The sequence below is a fragment of the Pyrus communis genome, chromosome 12, assembly GCF_963583255.1.
Source record: "Pyrus communis chromosome 12, drPyrComm1.1, whole genome shotgun sequence".
In the NCBI taxonomy this organism is placed as follows: domain Eukaryota; kingdom Viridiplantae; phylum Streptophyta; class Magnoliopsida; order Rosales; family Rosaceae; genus Pyrus; species Pyrus communis.
The window spans coordinates 24,981,739-24,997,689 of record NC_084814.1 but is presented as its reverse complement, the minus strand read 5'-3'; the positions used below and the strand labels follow the sequence as shown (position 1 = coordinate 24,997,689).

Sequence of the window (15,951 nt, the reverse complement as noted above, 5' to 3'; positions counted from 1 at the left end):
TCCCAAATAACGGAATTAACCAAATATTACACACTCTCTCCTCCCTCCCGGGAAACAACCATTTCTTCTCCTCCAATAAAACGGCAGCCAAACACCACCAGAAAGAAAAACAACATGTCGCATCTCGCTCCGCATTCGGATCTTCGTTCCCTGACCGCGATTCGTGGTACGGACCGTTGGAGTTTCGGCCAAATCACATGGCCCGACCCGAAACCCGAGCCGTTCCGGGTCTCTGCCCGTCAGAGTCCGGTGGCAAACGGCGTCGCTTTGGATTTGAAGAAGAGAAAGGACCCGCGGTGGTCGGTCTGTACCGCCGACGAGCTTCACTATGTCTCTGTTCCAAAATCCGATTGGAGCCTCGCTCTCTGGCGCTACCTTCCCTCTCCTCAGGTCCTCTCTCTCCCTACCTCTCTCTCTGCATGTATGTATGTATGTATGTACGTATGATGTATGTATATATGCATTTATGGATGTATGTATGGATGATTGATTCATTGATTGATTGATATGCAGGCGGAGCCGAGGAATCATCCGTTGCTGCTGCTGTCAGGACTTGCGACGAATGCGATTGGATACGATCTTTCTCCCGAGGTGATGATTAAACAGCAGCATTATTATGTTAATCAAATTATTTTTGTGAAAACTGAAAACTTAATTAAAAAGTTAATATCTTTGAAAATTGAAATGTGAAAGGTAAATACGTAGCAGTGTATAAATTACAAAATTCATACTAGTAATTTCGGCTCGTTTAGGATTGCTTCTGTAGGAAGTGCTTTTAGTAAAAACATGTCAAAAAAATTTTCAAAATTTTGCATCAGGAAATGCTTCCTGAAGAAGTACATAGCAGGTGCTTCTCTAGAAAGCACTTGTAGGACCCATACGCATTTTTAAGTTTTTTGCCAAACTTGAGGGCTTTTGATTGTCATAAAACACTTTTAGCCGTTCCAGAATCAATTCCAAACAGTCGCTTAGCTTTCTTTGTTCGTAATTCGCGAGTCGTATATAAGACTACTGATACATAATTGTTTGTTGTTTAGTCCTCGTTTGCGCGCTCCATGTCTGCTGAAGGATATGATACATGGATTCTTGAGATGAGAGGTGCAGGGTTGAGCACATATGGTATGGACTTAGGGGAGGTGAAGCGGCCTCCCCATGCCATGTCCAAGCAGACAATTTCTTCGAATGGGACATATAATTTGGTGTCTCAATCGGATGAATTGCAACTAGTGAGAAACTTTATGGAGACCTTTATGCAATTATCTGAAAGATTATCAAGGTTTGCAGACTTCCAAGAACGTTTTTCTACTGCCTTAGAAGATTTCCAGAAACAGCTCAACTTAATTGTAAAGTGTGACTGGGACTTTGATCACTACTTGGAAGAGGATGTGCCTGTTGCGGTGAGGTGACATTCCTTTAATATGACTGACATCGAAATTTTGTTGTGTGTTGTTTGGAACAGTTTAGTTTTCTTAATAGGAACCACAGATTTAAGTTTTCATCACTGATGGCATGTGTGTGTTTGTCTGTGTGCGATTACATGAGATTTTAATACTTTGATAGAGTGGTTATCTTAAACTTCATGTCATCTTAGATGGAGTATATAAGAACTCAATGCAAACCAAGGGATGGCAAGCTTCTTGCTGTTGGTCATTCGATGGGCGGTATCTTGCTATATGCAATGCTCTCACGCTGCTGTAAGTTGCCAGGCTAAACTTGTCGTTTTAATTATTGTGTCATTATCCTTTTTATTATTCGTTTATGTAGCAACTATAGAAGATCGATGTCTTTCTTGTACACTAAAATGACTACTTTTTTCTATAGCTTACCAAGGGCGAGATTCTGGGTTGGCATCAGTTGCTACTTTGGCATCATCGCTTGACTACACGCAGTCAAGATCTTCGTGCAAGTTATTTTTACCTCTGGCAAGTTATATAAAAGAAAAATCTCTTTTCTGTATGCTACAATAACTTTATTCTTGTGGAAAAAATATAATGAGGAAACTTTAATCTTGCTGTGGTGCTTAGGCTGACCCAGCACAGGTTCTAAACGTTCCTGCCGTTCCATTTGATCTAATTGCCACTGCTGTGCATCATCTTGGTACTCGCACTCCAATTTCGTCTTGGCTTAAGCCTCAAGTTTCTGCTCAAGGCATGATGCAGCCAGATTTGTTCAGAAAGCTTATTTTAAACAACTTTTGTAAGTCAACATACACTGTCATATTGCTGCATATATTGTTCCAAGCATTCAGAACTGCGTTGTAAAAACTGCTTATAACTGTTTAGTGATTCGTATTACTGTTTGGCTGGTTAGAAATGACCTTCAGGAGCTATGCGAAGCTTATAATTTTGGACTGATATCTGATCATAACCTGCAGGTACCGTGCCCGCTAAGCTTCTCTTGCAGCTAGCAACACTTTTCGCGGATGGGGGTTTATGTGACAGGAGTGGAACTTTCTTTTACAAGGATCACCTTTGCAAAAGCAATGTCCCAATCTTAGCTCTTGGAGGCGATCAAGACCTAATATGTCCTCTCGAAGCTGTTTACGGTACAATGTTAATTCATCTGAACCGTCTGTCTTTAATATAATCTGTCCAGCGAACTAATTTCCTCTTTTCTAACCCCTCCCTTTCGTCCATGGGCTTGACTACGCACGTGGAGTAGAAACAGTGAAGCTGATTCCCGAAGAAATGGTTACTTTCAAAGTTCTTGGAGAAGCCAGCGGTCCTCATTATGCTCACTACGATTTAGTAGGAGGTCGCTTGGTATGAGCTATACATTTCTACCACTTGCTCGATTAGTTAACATTGGATTCTCGATGTGTTATTTGACCGTTGTTTCCTTTCCTTTCTCCGTTTTCATGTTTAAATGCAGGCAGCAGATACAGTATATCCGCACATTTTCAAATTTCTCAATCGTCATGACAGGACCTGATTTCTTCATCTTATTTTCCCTCTGTGGCCCGAAACCCGTGAACCTTAAAGCCATTTGTTTAGTTCCAAAACAGAATGCAACCAGATGAAGATAACCCCAGAAGGAATTCACAGACGATAAGCATGGCGAGCGAGGTACCCTCCGAACAGGCCTTCACGCATACGAGTATGTTGTAGACGGATTGTGTTACGATTTGCACAAAGTTGTAAGGGAAAAGATGTATATGACAACAGAAACTTCAAAGTTCAGAAAGATTGTAAGTTATGAGTAAATGTTAGAACTTAGAATGCTTGCAATTTGACCATAAGAATATACTTGTATTACAAATGTATCCTTTGGCAAAGAGAACTTCTAAGCAAGCTTCCTTTCGAGGTCGTTTCTACCACAAGCGGTTTTGTTGGTTTTATTTTCTGCATTTTTAATAAATAATCCAAGTGGTTTTTATTTTTTGGTAAAGACCACGAAGTGTCCCCACACCCGAAGGGGGGGAATTAATCTCCGCTCGTGGTTCGGCTTGCCTTTGGCCACAAAGTGCTCTCAACTGGTTTCGAACCCCTGCCAGAAAGGCACCAGGGAATCCACCAACTGAAGGTGACAATTGTGTTTTTAGAGCATCTTCAACAGGAGATGCAAAATGCCTTGAAATTGGTATGTTACATTTTTTCCTCTCGGCTGAAAAGCTCTCCAATGGCGTAAATATATATTTTTTTAAAATTTTAATAAAATATAAATTTATGTCCTTAGGAGCTAGGATGTGCTAGTCAAAGTGAGAAATGAATGAGGTTTCAAATTTTACATCTTCCATTGGAGTATTAACTCACATTTATCTCTCGAAGATATAAAGTAAGATGTAAATATGATTTTTGTCTATTGAAGATGCTCTTACAACCTAAATATGCTTTTCAATTTTCTAACATAGTTAGAAACACTTTTGGCTATAAGAAACCACTTCAACCGTTTTATGAACAATTCCAAACAGGCCGTTAAACTAATACTAAACTAACGAAATATTTTGCACATTGTTGTGAAGAAGAAAGCACGAACGAACCCGCCAAATTAAGCTCACCATTCTTATTGTGTATAACCAATTCCTAGATAAATAATGTTTGGCTGCTGAAAAAAGAGCAGTTAACAACGTTGGCTCAAGTTTTAATTTCTTTAAATGTTTAGCCTTGTATCCCTTTGTGATTGGACATTTGTCCATTTCAGCATAACTTGCTGTTCTTCTTTCTGCAGCCACACACCATTCTTCCCAAATTCTCTTTCTTCTGAGAAACGCTTTTACGGCGTCGTAAATTCCGCCCCGACCCGACAAATCGTATAAACACCAGCGTTCACTCAACAGAAACCATCATTTGAAAATTCAAGCAATCAATAAATTCATATTAGGCAGGAAAAGCCACATTAACAGACTGTAATATATTTTGAGTGTAATGACCACTGTTCAATTTCATGCCGCTGAAACTCCAACTTCAAAGTAAGCAAATAAAGTTGGAACCTTCAAACCAAAGAATGAATACTTGCCCTAGCATCTAGATATGCCGGGAATAACAGCGACCGAAAATACGCCAGTACCGAAGGGGATACGAAGATTTCACCAACCCTAGCATCTAGATATTGCTTCGACCTTGCAGAAAGGGCACGTATTCTTTTGTGTGAGCCACTGTTTTATACATTGTAAGTGGAAGTTATGTCCGCAGTGCAGTTTGCCCATCTCGTCATCTGCTTCATACTCCTCCTATAAGGATCGAGTAATTACAGATTAAGAAATGAAAAACCGAAAAAGGATAAAGATCTCTAAGAAATAATCGCTAGAGTTTTTACAAACTCACCTGACAAATGATGCACTTGCTATCTACTTTCCCAGATGAGTGTGATGCCGCGTCACTCGACATTGGAAGCTTAATCTTTCGAAGGCAGTGGTTTATTTCATCTTCTTTTAATCCAGTACTCACGTGGCCAATTCTCTCGCCTAACTCGAGCAGTTGCTGTTATCCACAAAGAAAGGAAACAAAAAACTATGAGAGAATGTAGATACAGAAATGCATACAATACCGACTTTAGGTAACCGAAAATGTAAACACGTTTGGAACAAAGATGAAGTTTGCGAAAAGGTACCTCATATGACATGCTATCAACATCGAGTCTCCAGTCACGGAATCTATCCATTCTTCCACCCATCATAAGACTACTTTGAAACAGCATAATCTGCAATCACCAAACCGTCAAACATACGTAATGTTAATATGTTCTTTATCAAAATTCCTTTCTAAGACTAATAACATGATATGCGGCAAGACTACATTGTTGAATCGAATTTGTTTCCACCGTCAAAGATGCATATTATTTAGATTTCTTGCCAAACCAAAGCAAGGATATCAGAGACCTTACACTAACATTGCTCCATGAAACTGATTTTAGTGCCAAACCAAGTGAGAGATGGAACAGGCAAAAGCAAGAGTAAAGCACATAGAAACACTCACCTCTGCAAGGCCTTCAGGGGATGGATGCCGGACATGCCGAAAACACCTACTTCCAAATACCTCTGATTCAGGGTGGCTCGAGACAAAATCCGGTTCAGAATCCAGAAACGAGATGGTTTCAGGGCTCACGTTTCGCCTTGCGAAACAAGGACGCTGCCATGAACAAACAAACAAATTAGAAAAGTAACAAGAATTTATACATCACACAAGCAGAAAATTAAGTTGATATTCAATTCAGTATTTAGAGAAAAACAAGGAAAAGTCCTACCCTAAAGAAATCCGAGAAGCCTAACACAATCTAATCATAAATATATATCCCGTTTAGTGTGGGATTACAAAAACTATGAGAAAATTTTCGAGAACACGGCCTGACACACTGAAAATCTCTCCAAAACTACGCAAATTAATACGTGCAATTGTTAGGAGAAAATCAAAAGGTGTAAATTCAAGGCAACCCTTAAGTGCCCAAGAAAAATCATAAAACCAAACAGATCAAGAGGCCTAGCTTTACCAAAATAATTAAGGGAAAAATTAATGAGATAATGATCCAGTGAAGCACAAAATTTACAGAAAATCAGCTTTGAACACAATAATGTATAAATGATCAAAGACCACCATCAATGCAGCATATCCTCATCAAGCACCAAATAGCCATAAAAGCTGTTAGTCGAGGGTCAGGCTAGTTGGCTACGACAGTTTGTACGTCCCTTCAAGCACCCAATTTGAATCCCCCTCCCTCCCTTTTCGTAAATTAGAGTAATTTAGAATATCGCTATCCCGTCATAATTTTGATTAAATTAAAATATCGTTCTAATAAAAAATAAATAAATAAAAAATAGTAATTCCGACTCATAAAAAATAGAATGGCACAAATTAGAAGCATTACATGAAGATATTGACTGCAAAAATAAAAACTTATTAGTTTTTACCTCCCTGTGGCTGCTCATCTTATTATTATCCCCATAAATCTTGCCTCTGCCGGAGACATTCCTCCTCGCCACCACGCAATCCACCGAGCCGGCAGTTTCCGGCGAGAACCCAATTCCGGGGCCGCACCAAACATCCTGAAAATCCATACAAGTTGCAGAATTTATACCAATGGTGGGCCCGCCATCACCGACATCCCGGTATTCATTCTTCTCATTGCTTGTGCTGCCCTTGGCGGCGGCGCTCTTCTTCTCCTTTTTCTTCTTCACCTTCTTTCCCTTCCAATCGGCGGAGTTCCGAATCTCCTCCGGCACCGAAACTTGCTGCGAGGCGGAGGCGGCGCAGCCCATGCCTCTGAACGACGACGAGGGAAAGTTTGTCTTTTTCTTGATGGTAAGGCTTGTGGGTAAGGCTTCGTTGTTGGTGGAGGTGGTGAAGCTGGAGAGGAGGAGGGAGGAGATGGTAGATTTGCAGCGGGTGGACTGGAGGGGGGAGGTGGCTGGATCCGTTTCTGAAATGGGTTGGTTGAATTGGGTTCTGGGTCTTCTCCATTTCATGTGCTCTGCTCCTGCAGTTGAGCTCTCTGTGAGAGGCATGATTGCCTAGAGAGAGAGAGAGAGGGAGAGGAGGAGAGAGGAGTAAACTGGTTTGGTTTGAGAGGAGATAAAGAATAATGGGGTGGTGAATTTAAGTGGAGACAACATAGAAAAAATATAGGATAGAATTTGATTTTAAAATTTTTATATCCGTTTTTTATTTGTATTTGTTGACTTGAGATTAAGCATTTAGATTATTGTTGTAGGAAGTACTTTTGTTCTAAAGTGCTTATATTAGAAGTACTTTTATTTTACAATAGTGGTAGAAACTAGTAACATAGAAGTAGCACTTAGCATGTACTTCTTTTAGAAAAACGTTTATTTAAATAGCGTTTTTAACATTCAGAAATGCTTTTAAGTTTTTTTATTATTTTAAGATATGAGTTTTTAATTTTAATTGTGGGAATGGCTTCTTTAGGTGGGTTGTGGTTTGTCTTCTTGTTGGATTTTGAGGGTATATGCCATCGGAATTAGATTCTCTTCGGAACTCTTCATTGGAATTCTAGAGATTAATTAATAAAAACCGTTCATCAAAGATTATGCAGTTACAAATTTTTTTTTTTTATATATTTTTCATACAAAATGAGATTGTTTTATTTTTAAAAATATAAAAAATATTTAATTATAACCGTACGATCTTTAATGAACGTTTAGTATTAATTAATCGTTCGGATCCTCTTAGTATGAAAATCTGGAGATGATCTATTTCGCATGCCATCAAGCACTGCAGACAAGGGAGCCTCTGGTATCTGAGTAAAATTTTCGACTTTTGCTTTCTTTTTTCTTTTGTGCTTTTAAAGCCAGCTGCTTCTCAAAAAAGTCAGTTGATGCTTTCTTATCATCGAACCCAAAACCAAAGACTTAATTGGTTTTTGAATTTTAACGTATTTTTCTGTATGCCTCTTTCTACAGTGGTTTGAGGCTTGGAGACAAAGACAGGTCTAGTACATAGACAGCAGAAAAAATGTCGTCTACGTATGTACAGATGTGTGTGATACTGTGGTCAGCATTTGTAATGGTCCCACTGCCAGATCTCAAGGTCGAAATTCATCACTTTTGTACAAGGATTTACATATTTTTCATTTAATTACGTCACTGTAGCTGTATTTTGAATTAGACATGCATAGCGATTTGTGAAAGTTAAAAAATATAACAAGGCGTGTTAGACTTAAAATATTTGTAATTAAAGTTTTTATTTCACGCAAGTATTTTTTTTTTTCAAGTTTGGTCAAATTATATACAATCTCATGTGAAATGAGACCTAACTTTTACTGAAGCATGAAGTTGAAGGGATATTGTCAATTTTCAGTGTCAAGCATCCAGTGTGATGGGGTCCATGCAAATGCTGGCTGCTGGGTTTAAGTAGGTAATACTCAGTATGAAGAACAAAAAAATAATAATTATCATATATTATTTCGAAGATATTTCAATTCAATCTCACAATATCATATATTTTATTTGACACACCCCGACCGAGATCGGAGCGTGCTGGTCGTCATACGAAGGTGACGTAGCCATGTGCACGTGCGGAAGCTAATAAAGTAGCAATATAAAAGTACGAATAATTAGAAACTAGCATACAAAGTACTAAAACAAGTGCTAGTAAGTGAGATACAATTTCAGAGCAAGTCTATAGCAGCCCAAACAAAACGACAACAGTAGTACGCCCGAAGGCGACCCTACAATGGGGAGTGTCTGTCAGAACGCCGGAAAGCCCTCAAGGGAAACCACTGCAACGGCTAAGCAACTAGAACCTGGAGGGGCGCAAAACAAAAGCGTGAGTGGGCAAAAACAAAACTCTTTGAAAACCATTTAACAAAATACATTCTAACCCCTCGCCGTAAAACCTGTATACTTCCCAGAAAATAAACATATAAACGTATATATAAACATGCCAAACATGCTCAAGGGTATGCCAATCATGCTCAAGATATGCCATGCCAAAGCCTCATAATGAATGTAAGTGCCCAGGTATAAATTATATCAACATCATAACATCTGGCAGCCGGAGTTACCTAACGTGACCTGTATGGCTGCATCTAGAGCTCAAATCTCAACTCTATAACTGAACCTGCCCACGAGTCGGAACCACTCAAGGTGGTCTATACGACAGGCCTGGGTGTAACATATATATACGCTCTAGTGCTACGATCACGTGAAGGCTGTGCGAATAATCGCGAGTCACCTACGAGTCGGAACCACCTAATGTGGTCTGTACGACAGGCCTATACACCTAAATTGGATCCAAGCTGAGCGTGTGGTGCGGGAGGTGAACATCACGTGAAGGACTGTGCCCTACTCTGGACGGGAGCACTAACACCGGGGGTGCAGGTTATGAGCTCTCTAAGTCTCTCAACTACTGCTGAAAGTAAATATGAATACCACTTACATGGCACTTGCCTGTGCGTCCACAGCACCCAATATGCATATATATGTATGCCACTACTAATGTGTGCAATGATGCGTAAACGATAATAATAACATGCATGGCATAAGACAAATAACCCTTTTTAAATCAATTTCTGGGAATATAAATGTATATAGGTATATACGGGAAACAAAAGCCCACTCACTAGTATGTAGAAGGGTCGTAGCCCCCCTGCCTCGCGTGTGCACGCTCGTCCTCGGGGTACGTGTCACCTAGATGCGAAACAACTATAAAAACGTTAACTTTAAAGCACATAACCAACTTCTCGTAATAACTTCTCATACATTGCTCAAAATGGACAAATGAATATACCAACGTGCTCTACACAACCTTAGGGTCACAACCATATTTTTAAAATAATTTTTGGACCCCTCACGCGCCCCCACGCGCCGAAATAGGCACGGACCTACGCGCCCCCACGCGCGACCACGTGCCATGCACACTGACGGTGTCAACAGACGCCGTCAGGAATATTCTGTTAAACTTACGGAATATTCCGTTAAACCTAACTGACGCCGTCACTGCCGTTAGGAATATTCCGTTAAACTTAACGGAATATTCTCCTTTCTTCTCCGATCTACCCTCGCCGGAAAACTGGAAAAACTTCAAATTCACTATTCTCCTTCGTTTTTCAACCATTTTCTATGATTCTTGTACCAAAAGAAAGCCCTAGACTAGTAGAATCACGCTACACAACTTTTAAAAGCTAAAAACCACGCGATCATACCTGTCTCAAAACTCAAAACTCGGCCAACTTCGAACCAGGCCTTCCCGACGTCCAATTTCGTCCAACGAGCTACTCCGACGCTCCTTAGGACCTCACTAAGACACCTACGAGCTCAGAAATCCCAAAAACTCAATGTATAAACTTTGCATGAATAGTACTCAAATCGGCCATTGTTGAATCGACGTGAAAACCAAGGATTTCTCACCTGAAAATGGTATGGCTGTGCTCGCCTCGACCTCACGAGTTCAATGGTGTAGTTGGTTCCCTCGATCTGCTAAGGTTTGAGGGTTCTTGGTGTGTGTCCGTACGTTAATGGTGGAAGAGAAGAGAAAGAGAGAGAGACACGGGAAAGACAGAGGGAAAAGGAGAGTGACTATGTGTGTGAGTGTGTGTGTGTGTGGTCCAACACATGCCACACCACACAAAACAACCCACAACGTGACAAAAACGAACTAGGGGCAATAATGTAATTTCACACGTGCGTTCTAATAATCCCGGGACGGGATGTCACATTATTAGTATCTCAAATCATATCACATAATATCATGTATTTACATAGTATCACAATAATATTTCCATTATGTGAAATTCTTCATACACTTCCGACTCCGAGTTCATTGCGTACACCCTCTCTACCCACTTACTTGGTGAATATGTAATTGCATACACCCAATTACTTGGTGAATGTATATGTGCTATAAATGAGGATATGTTTAGTCACCTTCATCTGAGAATTGACTTAATAAGAAATGCTAAGAGGATTCTTTCAAAAGTGGAACTCTTCATAAATTCTTTGTCATCTCACAGTTTAACGTCAATTTTCATGTCGATATTATAAAACATTGTGTCAAAACATAAGCTGCAAATGTATCACATGAGAAACGCAAATGTCCTTTTGGCATGCACGCATATGGGTTTTACCTTGCTATTTGGTAATTAGGTTTTCTTAGCTTGTGTTCGTAGGGGACAGTGGGACCGTTCTACCGGAATATGACTTCTTCTAATTTCTAGGCGGGGTAAAGAAGTAGGTTGCTTTGGCACCCAGTCTAAGTTCTAATGTGTAATCTGAGTCACATGATCTTTTACGACATTGACTAACTTTTTTCCTTTTTAGGTATACTTCTTCTTATTCAATATTTACATTATCTATTTCATTTCATAAATGTGAATACATTGTTATGATAACCATGATGAACCAAGCAAAATAGAATACAATATTTCGTGTACTTGTGGAGTGACGAGTATATTGCTCTAGATGTTACTATGATATGTTACATCTAAATCTAGAAGGGTTAAAATGGCTCTTCCGTGAGAAAATTTCAAACTTCCAATTTTCCTCAAACGTTTTCAAACTATCTAATGTAGAAGTAGAACATTCTCAAGTGATTTAATTGCTCCATATGAGGGAAAATTAAGAATAAAATCCTCACAGGTTAACATATTGCAACGTAAACCTATGTATAAGTATTGAATAAAGATCTACTACAGAACTCATTGTTTGGAGTCAAAGTTAGACCAGGCAATTTGGACCATTCAAATTAAAATTGACGATCCTTATTAACTCATCTGCTGACTCACCTCATACAAACCAACTCTCTTCAATTTTTTGATCCAGGCTCTGAACATTAAGGTATAGAAATGATCCAAATTCAGAAACATCATATAGTTATGACTTGTTTGTTCATTCCAATGTCCACAGAGGGGACAATATAGTTTTGACTATAAAGAATGTGGAGGGATCCCTAAGCAAGCTTTATAATCACAATTTAAGGCAATTATTAGAAAAAACCCACTTTTCTTTACTTTTTTAAATCTTGAGAATTTCCAAGGCATCTTTAGAAGCCCACCCCATGACTCCACTAGTTGAGTGCCATTTGAGAAAGGGAGTTGCTCTATTTCCTATTATAAAGACATTGAAATGAAATTATAAGGTTGTTACAGTAGTGTTTCTTTTATATTTAATTTTGAATCTCTTTATGTATAACGATTTTTAACCATGATAAAGACTCTATGCATCTTATTTTCTGGATGTGAAATCCGAGTCATTTTGGCTTAGTGCACTAAACTCACTACGTACAACACCACTGGACGTTTGCCCGAATTCCGAGCCTTTCCCGACCACTAACTCAACATCGTCGTGTATTTAGCTTCTCTTCTTTGTGCAAAAATTCGTGACGCTTTGGTTTAAATTCAGATAACAAAGAATGACTAATTTAAATTAAATTATAACATCGCTCAAATAGAAATATATATTATAGCAACTTGATTTTTTCAGTTTGCACGATTCATATACATTCAACAGCTTGCCGCTTATATTATTTTATTTATATAACTAAAAAGCAAGGGATTAATTACCTAATTCAACGAAAATTGTTGTCGAAGATTCTAACCGTGTCCGAGTGCATGCATGGGTCCAAGTCCAACTCCAAACAGACAAAATAGTGGCAAAAAGAAAGAGGCTCGCTGTTTCTCCACCATTTCACCACAATTTACGGATTAAAAAGGTTTTGATTTCATTATCTTGTCACGAGGGAAAAAATTTATTGGTTTGTCTTTAAATTTAGTCATGATAAGCCGGGTTGGTTTAGTTGGTAATAGTGTGCTTATAGTTAATCTTGAATTCAAGTTTGATCTCCGCTGTCAGCATTTTAGTTGGTGTACGATATGTAAAGTTCTACGTCAATTCATACTGGTGGGAGTTGACAGTTAAATACCATGCGTAAGTCTTTTCAACTTGAGATTGTGAGTATACTCTGGCACTAGTGGTGAGAGTAGCTGAACTTTTTCATCATCAAATATTTAGTCATGATTATACATTAATCTGCTTTAGCTTTTAAAAGAAATACTCTAATTTACAAAATAAGATTTTAACTCAAATGGAAAGAAACGGATGTACTGTTGTTCTGGTTTGTTAAACTAATATGCGGCATAATAAGGAGGTCGGGTTGACTTATGTGCTTCGAAAGGATTCTTTAGGGTATATGTGGTGCTTCGACAATAGACAATATTCTTTAACAGCTAACAAATACTTGGTAGTTTCGAGAGTCGATTATGTATAGTTGAACAAAATGTAAATCATATCCATTAAGCATAATTAAGCATTTTTTTAATGTCTAGATTTGTGATTAGTCTCATGGTTAATGCATTAGGATCGGAACATTCGGAACAAGCTTTGTTTTATGCTGTAAAAAGAGGGTATCTTTTATTATATTAGGGAAAAATGGTGTGCTCTTCACAGCAGCAGGTTAATATTTATATGAGCAAGTGTAAAGCACAAGACAAGAGTAGACGCAAAGAAAAGTCAATTGTCAAAGCAGAAATCGGCTTTTAAGGAAAAGCACAAATCAGCTTCTGTGCTCTGTCTGTGGCCATGCTTATTTTTCAACCTTTCGTTGTTTTCAAAAATAGTTTTTAAAATAGCATTTTTGGCACTCGGGCCTCGGCTACAAGAAACATTTCTTTTGAAGAAAAAAAAAAAAAAAAAATAGCAGGTGGTCAAGTTTTGACAAAACATTTTTGGAAGTTGGAAAAATTTATAGAAATATTTTAGCATCTTTCTAGTTACAATCCACATGTTAAAAAATGGATTTCTTATGTAACAAGGGGTTTAAATAATAGAAAACAATGTGCTAACTATCTAAATCACTTACAACAGAATAATTGACTACAAGAATAAAACAAACATGAAGGACAAAATTACATTTGAAATTGAGGGTATAAAACTACAAAAGAATTTTCAAAATGTCATATCACTTATCCGGTAAATAAAAATATCATAATATGAAGATATTTATAAAAGAACATGATGTCATTTCTAACTATTTTTTGTAATTATTATTGTTTTTTTCATAATGAAACAGATTTGAGAACTTTTAATTAATGAGCGACATAAGATTTGAACTCGGATTTCTTTTAATCATGAAAATAAAGTATCATTAAACTGCATAGTTGTGAATATGTATCAAAACATATAGTTGATACAACTCCTTTTCTTTTTCTTGCCAAGTGACGATAAATCCATGCTCAATTTTACCAAAAGAAAGTAATTTCTAGTCCTTATCATGGTTATAGCTATCCACATTGATGGCGTGCATTACTAATCTGAGTAGTTTAGGATGTGCTTAAGTGATCCAATTTTACCAAAAGAAAGTAATTTCTAGTCCTTATCATGATTATAGCTACCCATCCTGATAGTGTGCGCTACTAATCCGAGTAATAAAGGATGTGCTTAAGTGATCTCGCACATCAAGTAATGTCAACCAAATTAGAAATCCTTTACCCACTTTGGTTTAGGCTCTATTTACATTATACAATAAATAACTTTAATGTCTTACTTAGTTACAAACCTTAATACCAGGCTCGACAATGAAAATGATTTTCGTGCTCTTTTTTCATACGCTTTGTTCTTCTTATGTACACCTTTATTTATTTAGTCTTTGAATTAAATACTTAAATAGAATCCATGAGCAAAAATACATAGAAGGAAAGTGCTATTCATACACCTATTTTTACTTCCACACACTCTTGTTAATTTTTTTGCTATTGATCTTCTCGAATTCATTCGATCTAAGGGCCAAAAATTGAGACAGGTGTGTGAGAAGTAAAAATGGATGTGTGGATAACACTATCTTACAATGAAACATGCGAAAGAAAAAATGTCCGAAAATCATTTCCATTATAAAAAGGATTTTTTGAAATGTCATATGAACTTTATACACATTTTTCAATTTGTCATAAAAACTAAAATTTTAAGCAATTTGTAATATCAACTTTCCGAAATCATCAATTTGTCATCTTACCCTAACGTCATTAAGTTTTTCATCCAAATAAGTCATGTGTTTGGCACATGACTTGTGTTCATAATTATTTCTGTCATTTAAACACCACACTTCCTTCTATTAAGTTGCATTCGATCAAAACAATTATAGGGTTTCTAAAACCACAATTCTAGGGTTTCTATCATTTAGACATTTTGTTAGGGAATTGTTATTGGCACTCCAAAAATCTCATTCTACACTCCAAACTTTCTATATTTGAAAAGAAAAATACACTTGTGAGGAGTGTAGAATGAGATATTTGGAGTGCCAATAACACTACCCTTTTGTTAATGTCAAATTTTTTCGGATGAAGACAATGTTGTGAACTTTAAGCAATCTTTCCTCAGTATTTGGTGTGTTTTTTATTTTTATTTTGATCATAATCAAGCAATGGAACAATATTTTTGATATGATAGCAATGAAATGATCATGCATTGCATTCTCGTATGGTTGCTCAAAATATGCTAAGCTACACGAGTGGGTGCATTTAGTTGGTATGTCACGAAATCGAATTTTATATGGGCTGTGTTATATGAGAAACTGGTTGAGAACTTGTATGGTGCTAGAAATGGAGTTGAGGATGCATATACGTTGCTCGAACACAACGATCCGCATGAATACCATTAAACACAAAATTTAAGGGTTTTACTAAAGAAAAATAAAGAATTTGTAAAAAGATCTTAAAATGATAAAAATAACCCTGAACACAAGTCATGTGCCTCGCACATGACTTATTGTGGATGGAAAACTTAATGGAGTTAAGATGAGGTGACAAATTGATAATTTTGAAAAGTTAGTAGGACAAAATTGCTTAAAATTTTAGTTTCTATGACAAATTAAAAAAGTTGTACAAATTTATATGACATTTCAAAAAATTTTCCTAAAAAAATAGGTTAAAAAAAAAAAACAAGCCCAATATTATGTCCAACTTTCCCACCCAAAGGCCGTAATTCATTTGGGCCTGATGATTCAAATCCGCCGATAGGTCCAGATAACTCGTCTTCCATTTTATCAGTATTTTCCCGTTTAAACCCAACTCAGA

General features: G+C 37.5%; 2 protein-coding genes across 2 annotated transcripts; one reads left to right on the top strand and one right to left on the bottom strand.

Annotated features, from left to right (window-relative positions):
• On the top strand, window positions 1-3,316 carry LOC137711355 (uncharacterized). The gene is made up of 9 exons (XM_068450580.1): window positions 1-390; window positions 514-591; window positions 1,038-1,397; window positions 1,592-1,694; window positions 1,822-1,922; window positions 2,025-2,196; window positions 2,375-2,545; window positions 2,662-2,762; window positions 2,872-3,316. Exons 1-9 carry the CDS (start codon window positions 115-117, stop codon window positions 2,929-2,931), a joined length of 1,422 nt encoding a protein of 473 aa, XP_068306681.1. The 5' UTR covers window positions 1-114; the 3' UTR covers window positions 2,932-3,316.
• Window positions 3,317-4,267: 951 nt separating this feature from the next.
• Window positions 4,268-6,982, bottom strand: LOC137710781 (uncharacterized). The gene is made up of 5 exons (XM_068449907.1): window positions 6,344-6,982; window positions 5,415-5,567; window positions 5,050-5,139; window positions 4,764-4,919; window positions 4,268-4,669 (listed from the first exon to the last, which is right to left on the bottom strand). Exons 1-5 carry the CDS (start codon window positions 6,935-6,937, stop codon window positions 4,535-4,537), a joined length of 1,128 nt encoding a protein of 375 aa, XP_068306008.1. The 5' UTR covers window positions 6,938-6,982; the 3' UTR covers window positions 4,268-4,534.
• Between the last annotated feature and the right edge of the window lie 8,969 nt (window positions 6,983-15,951).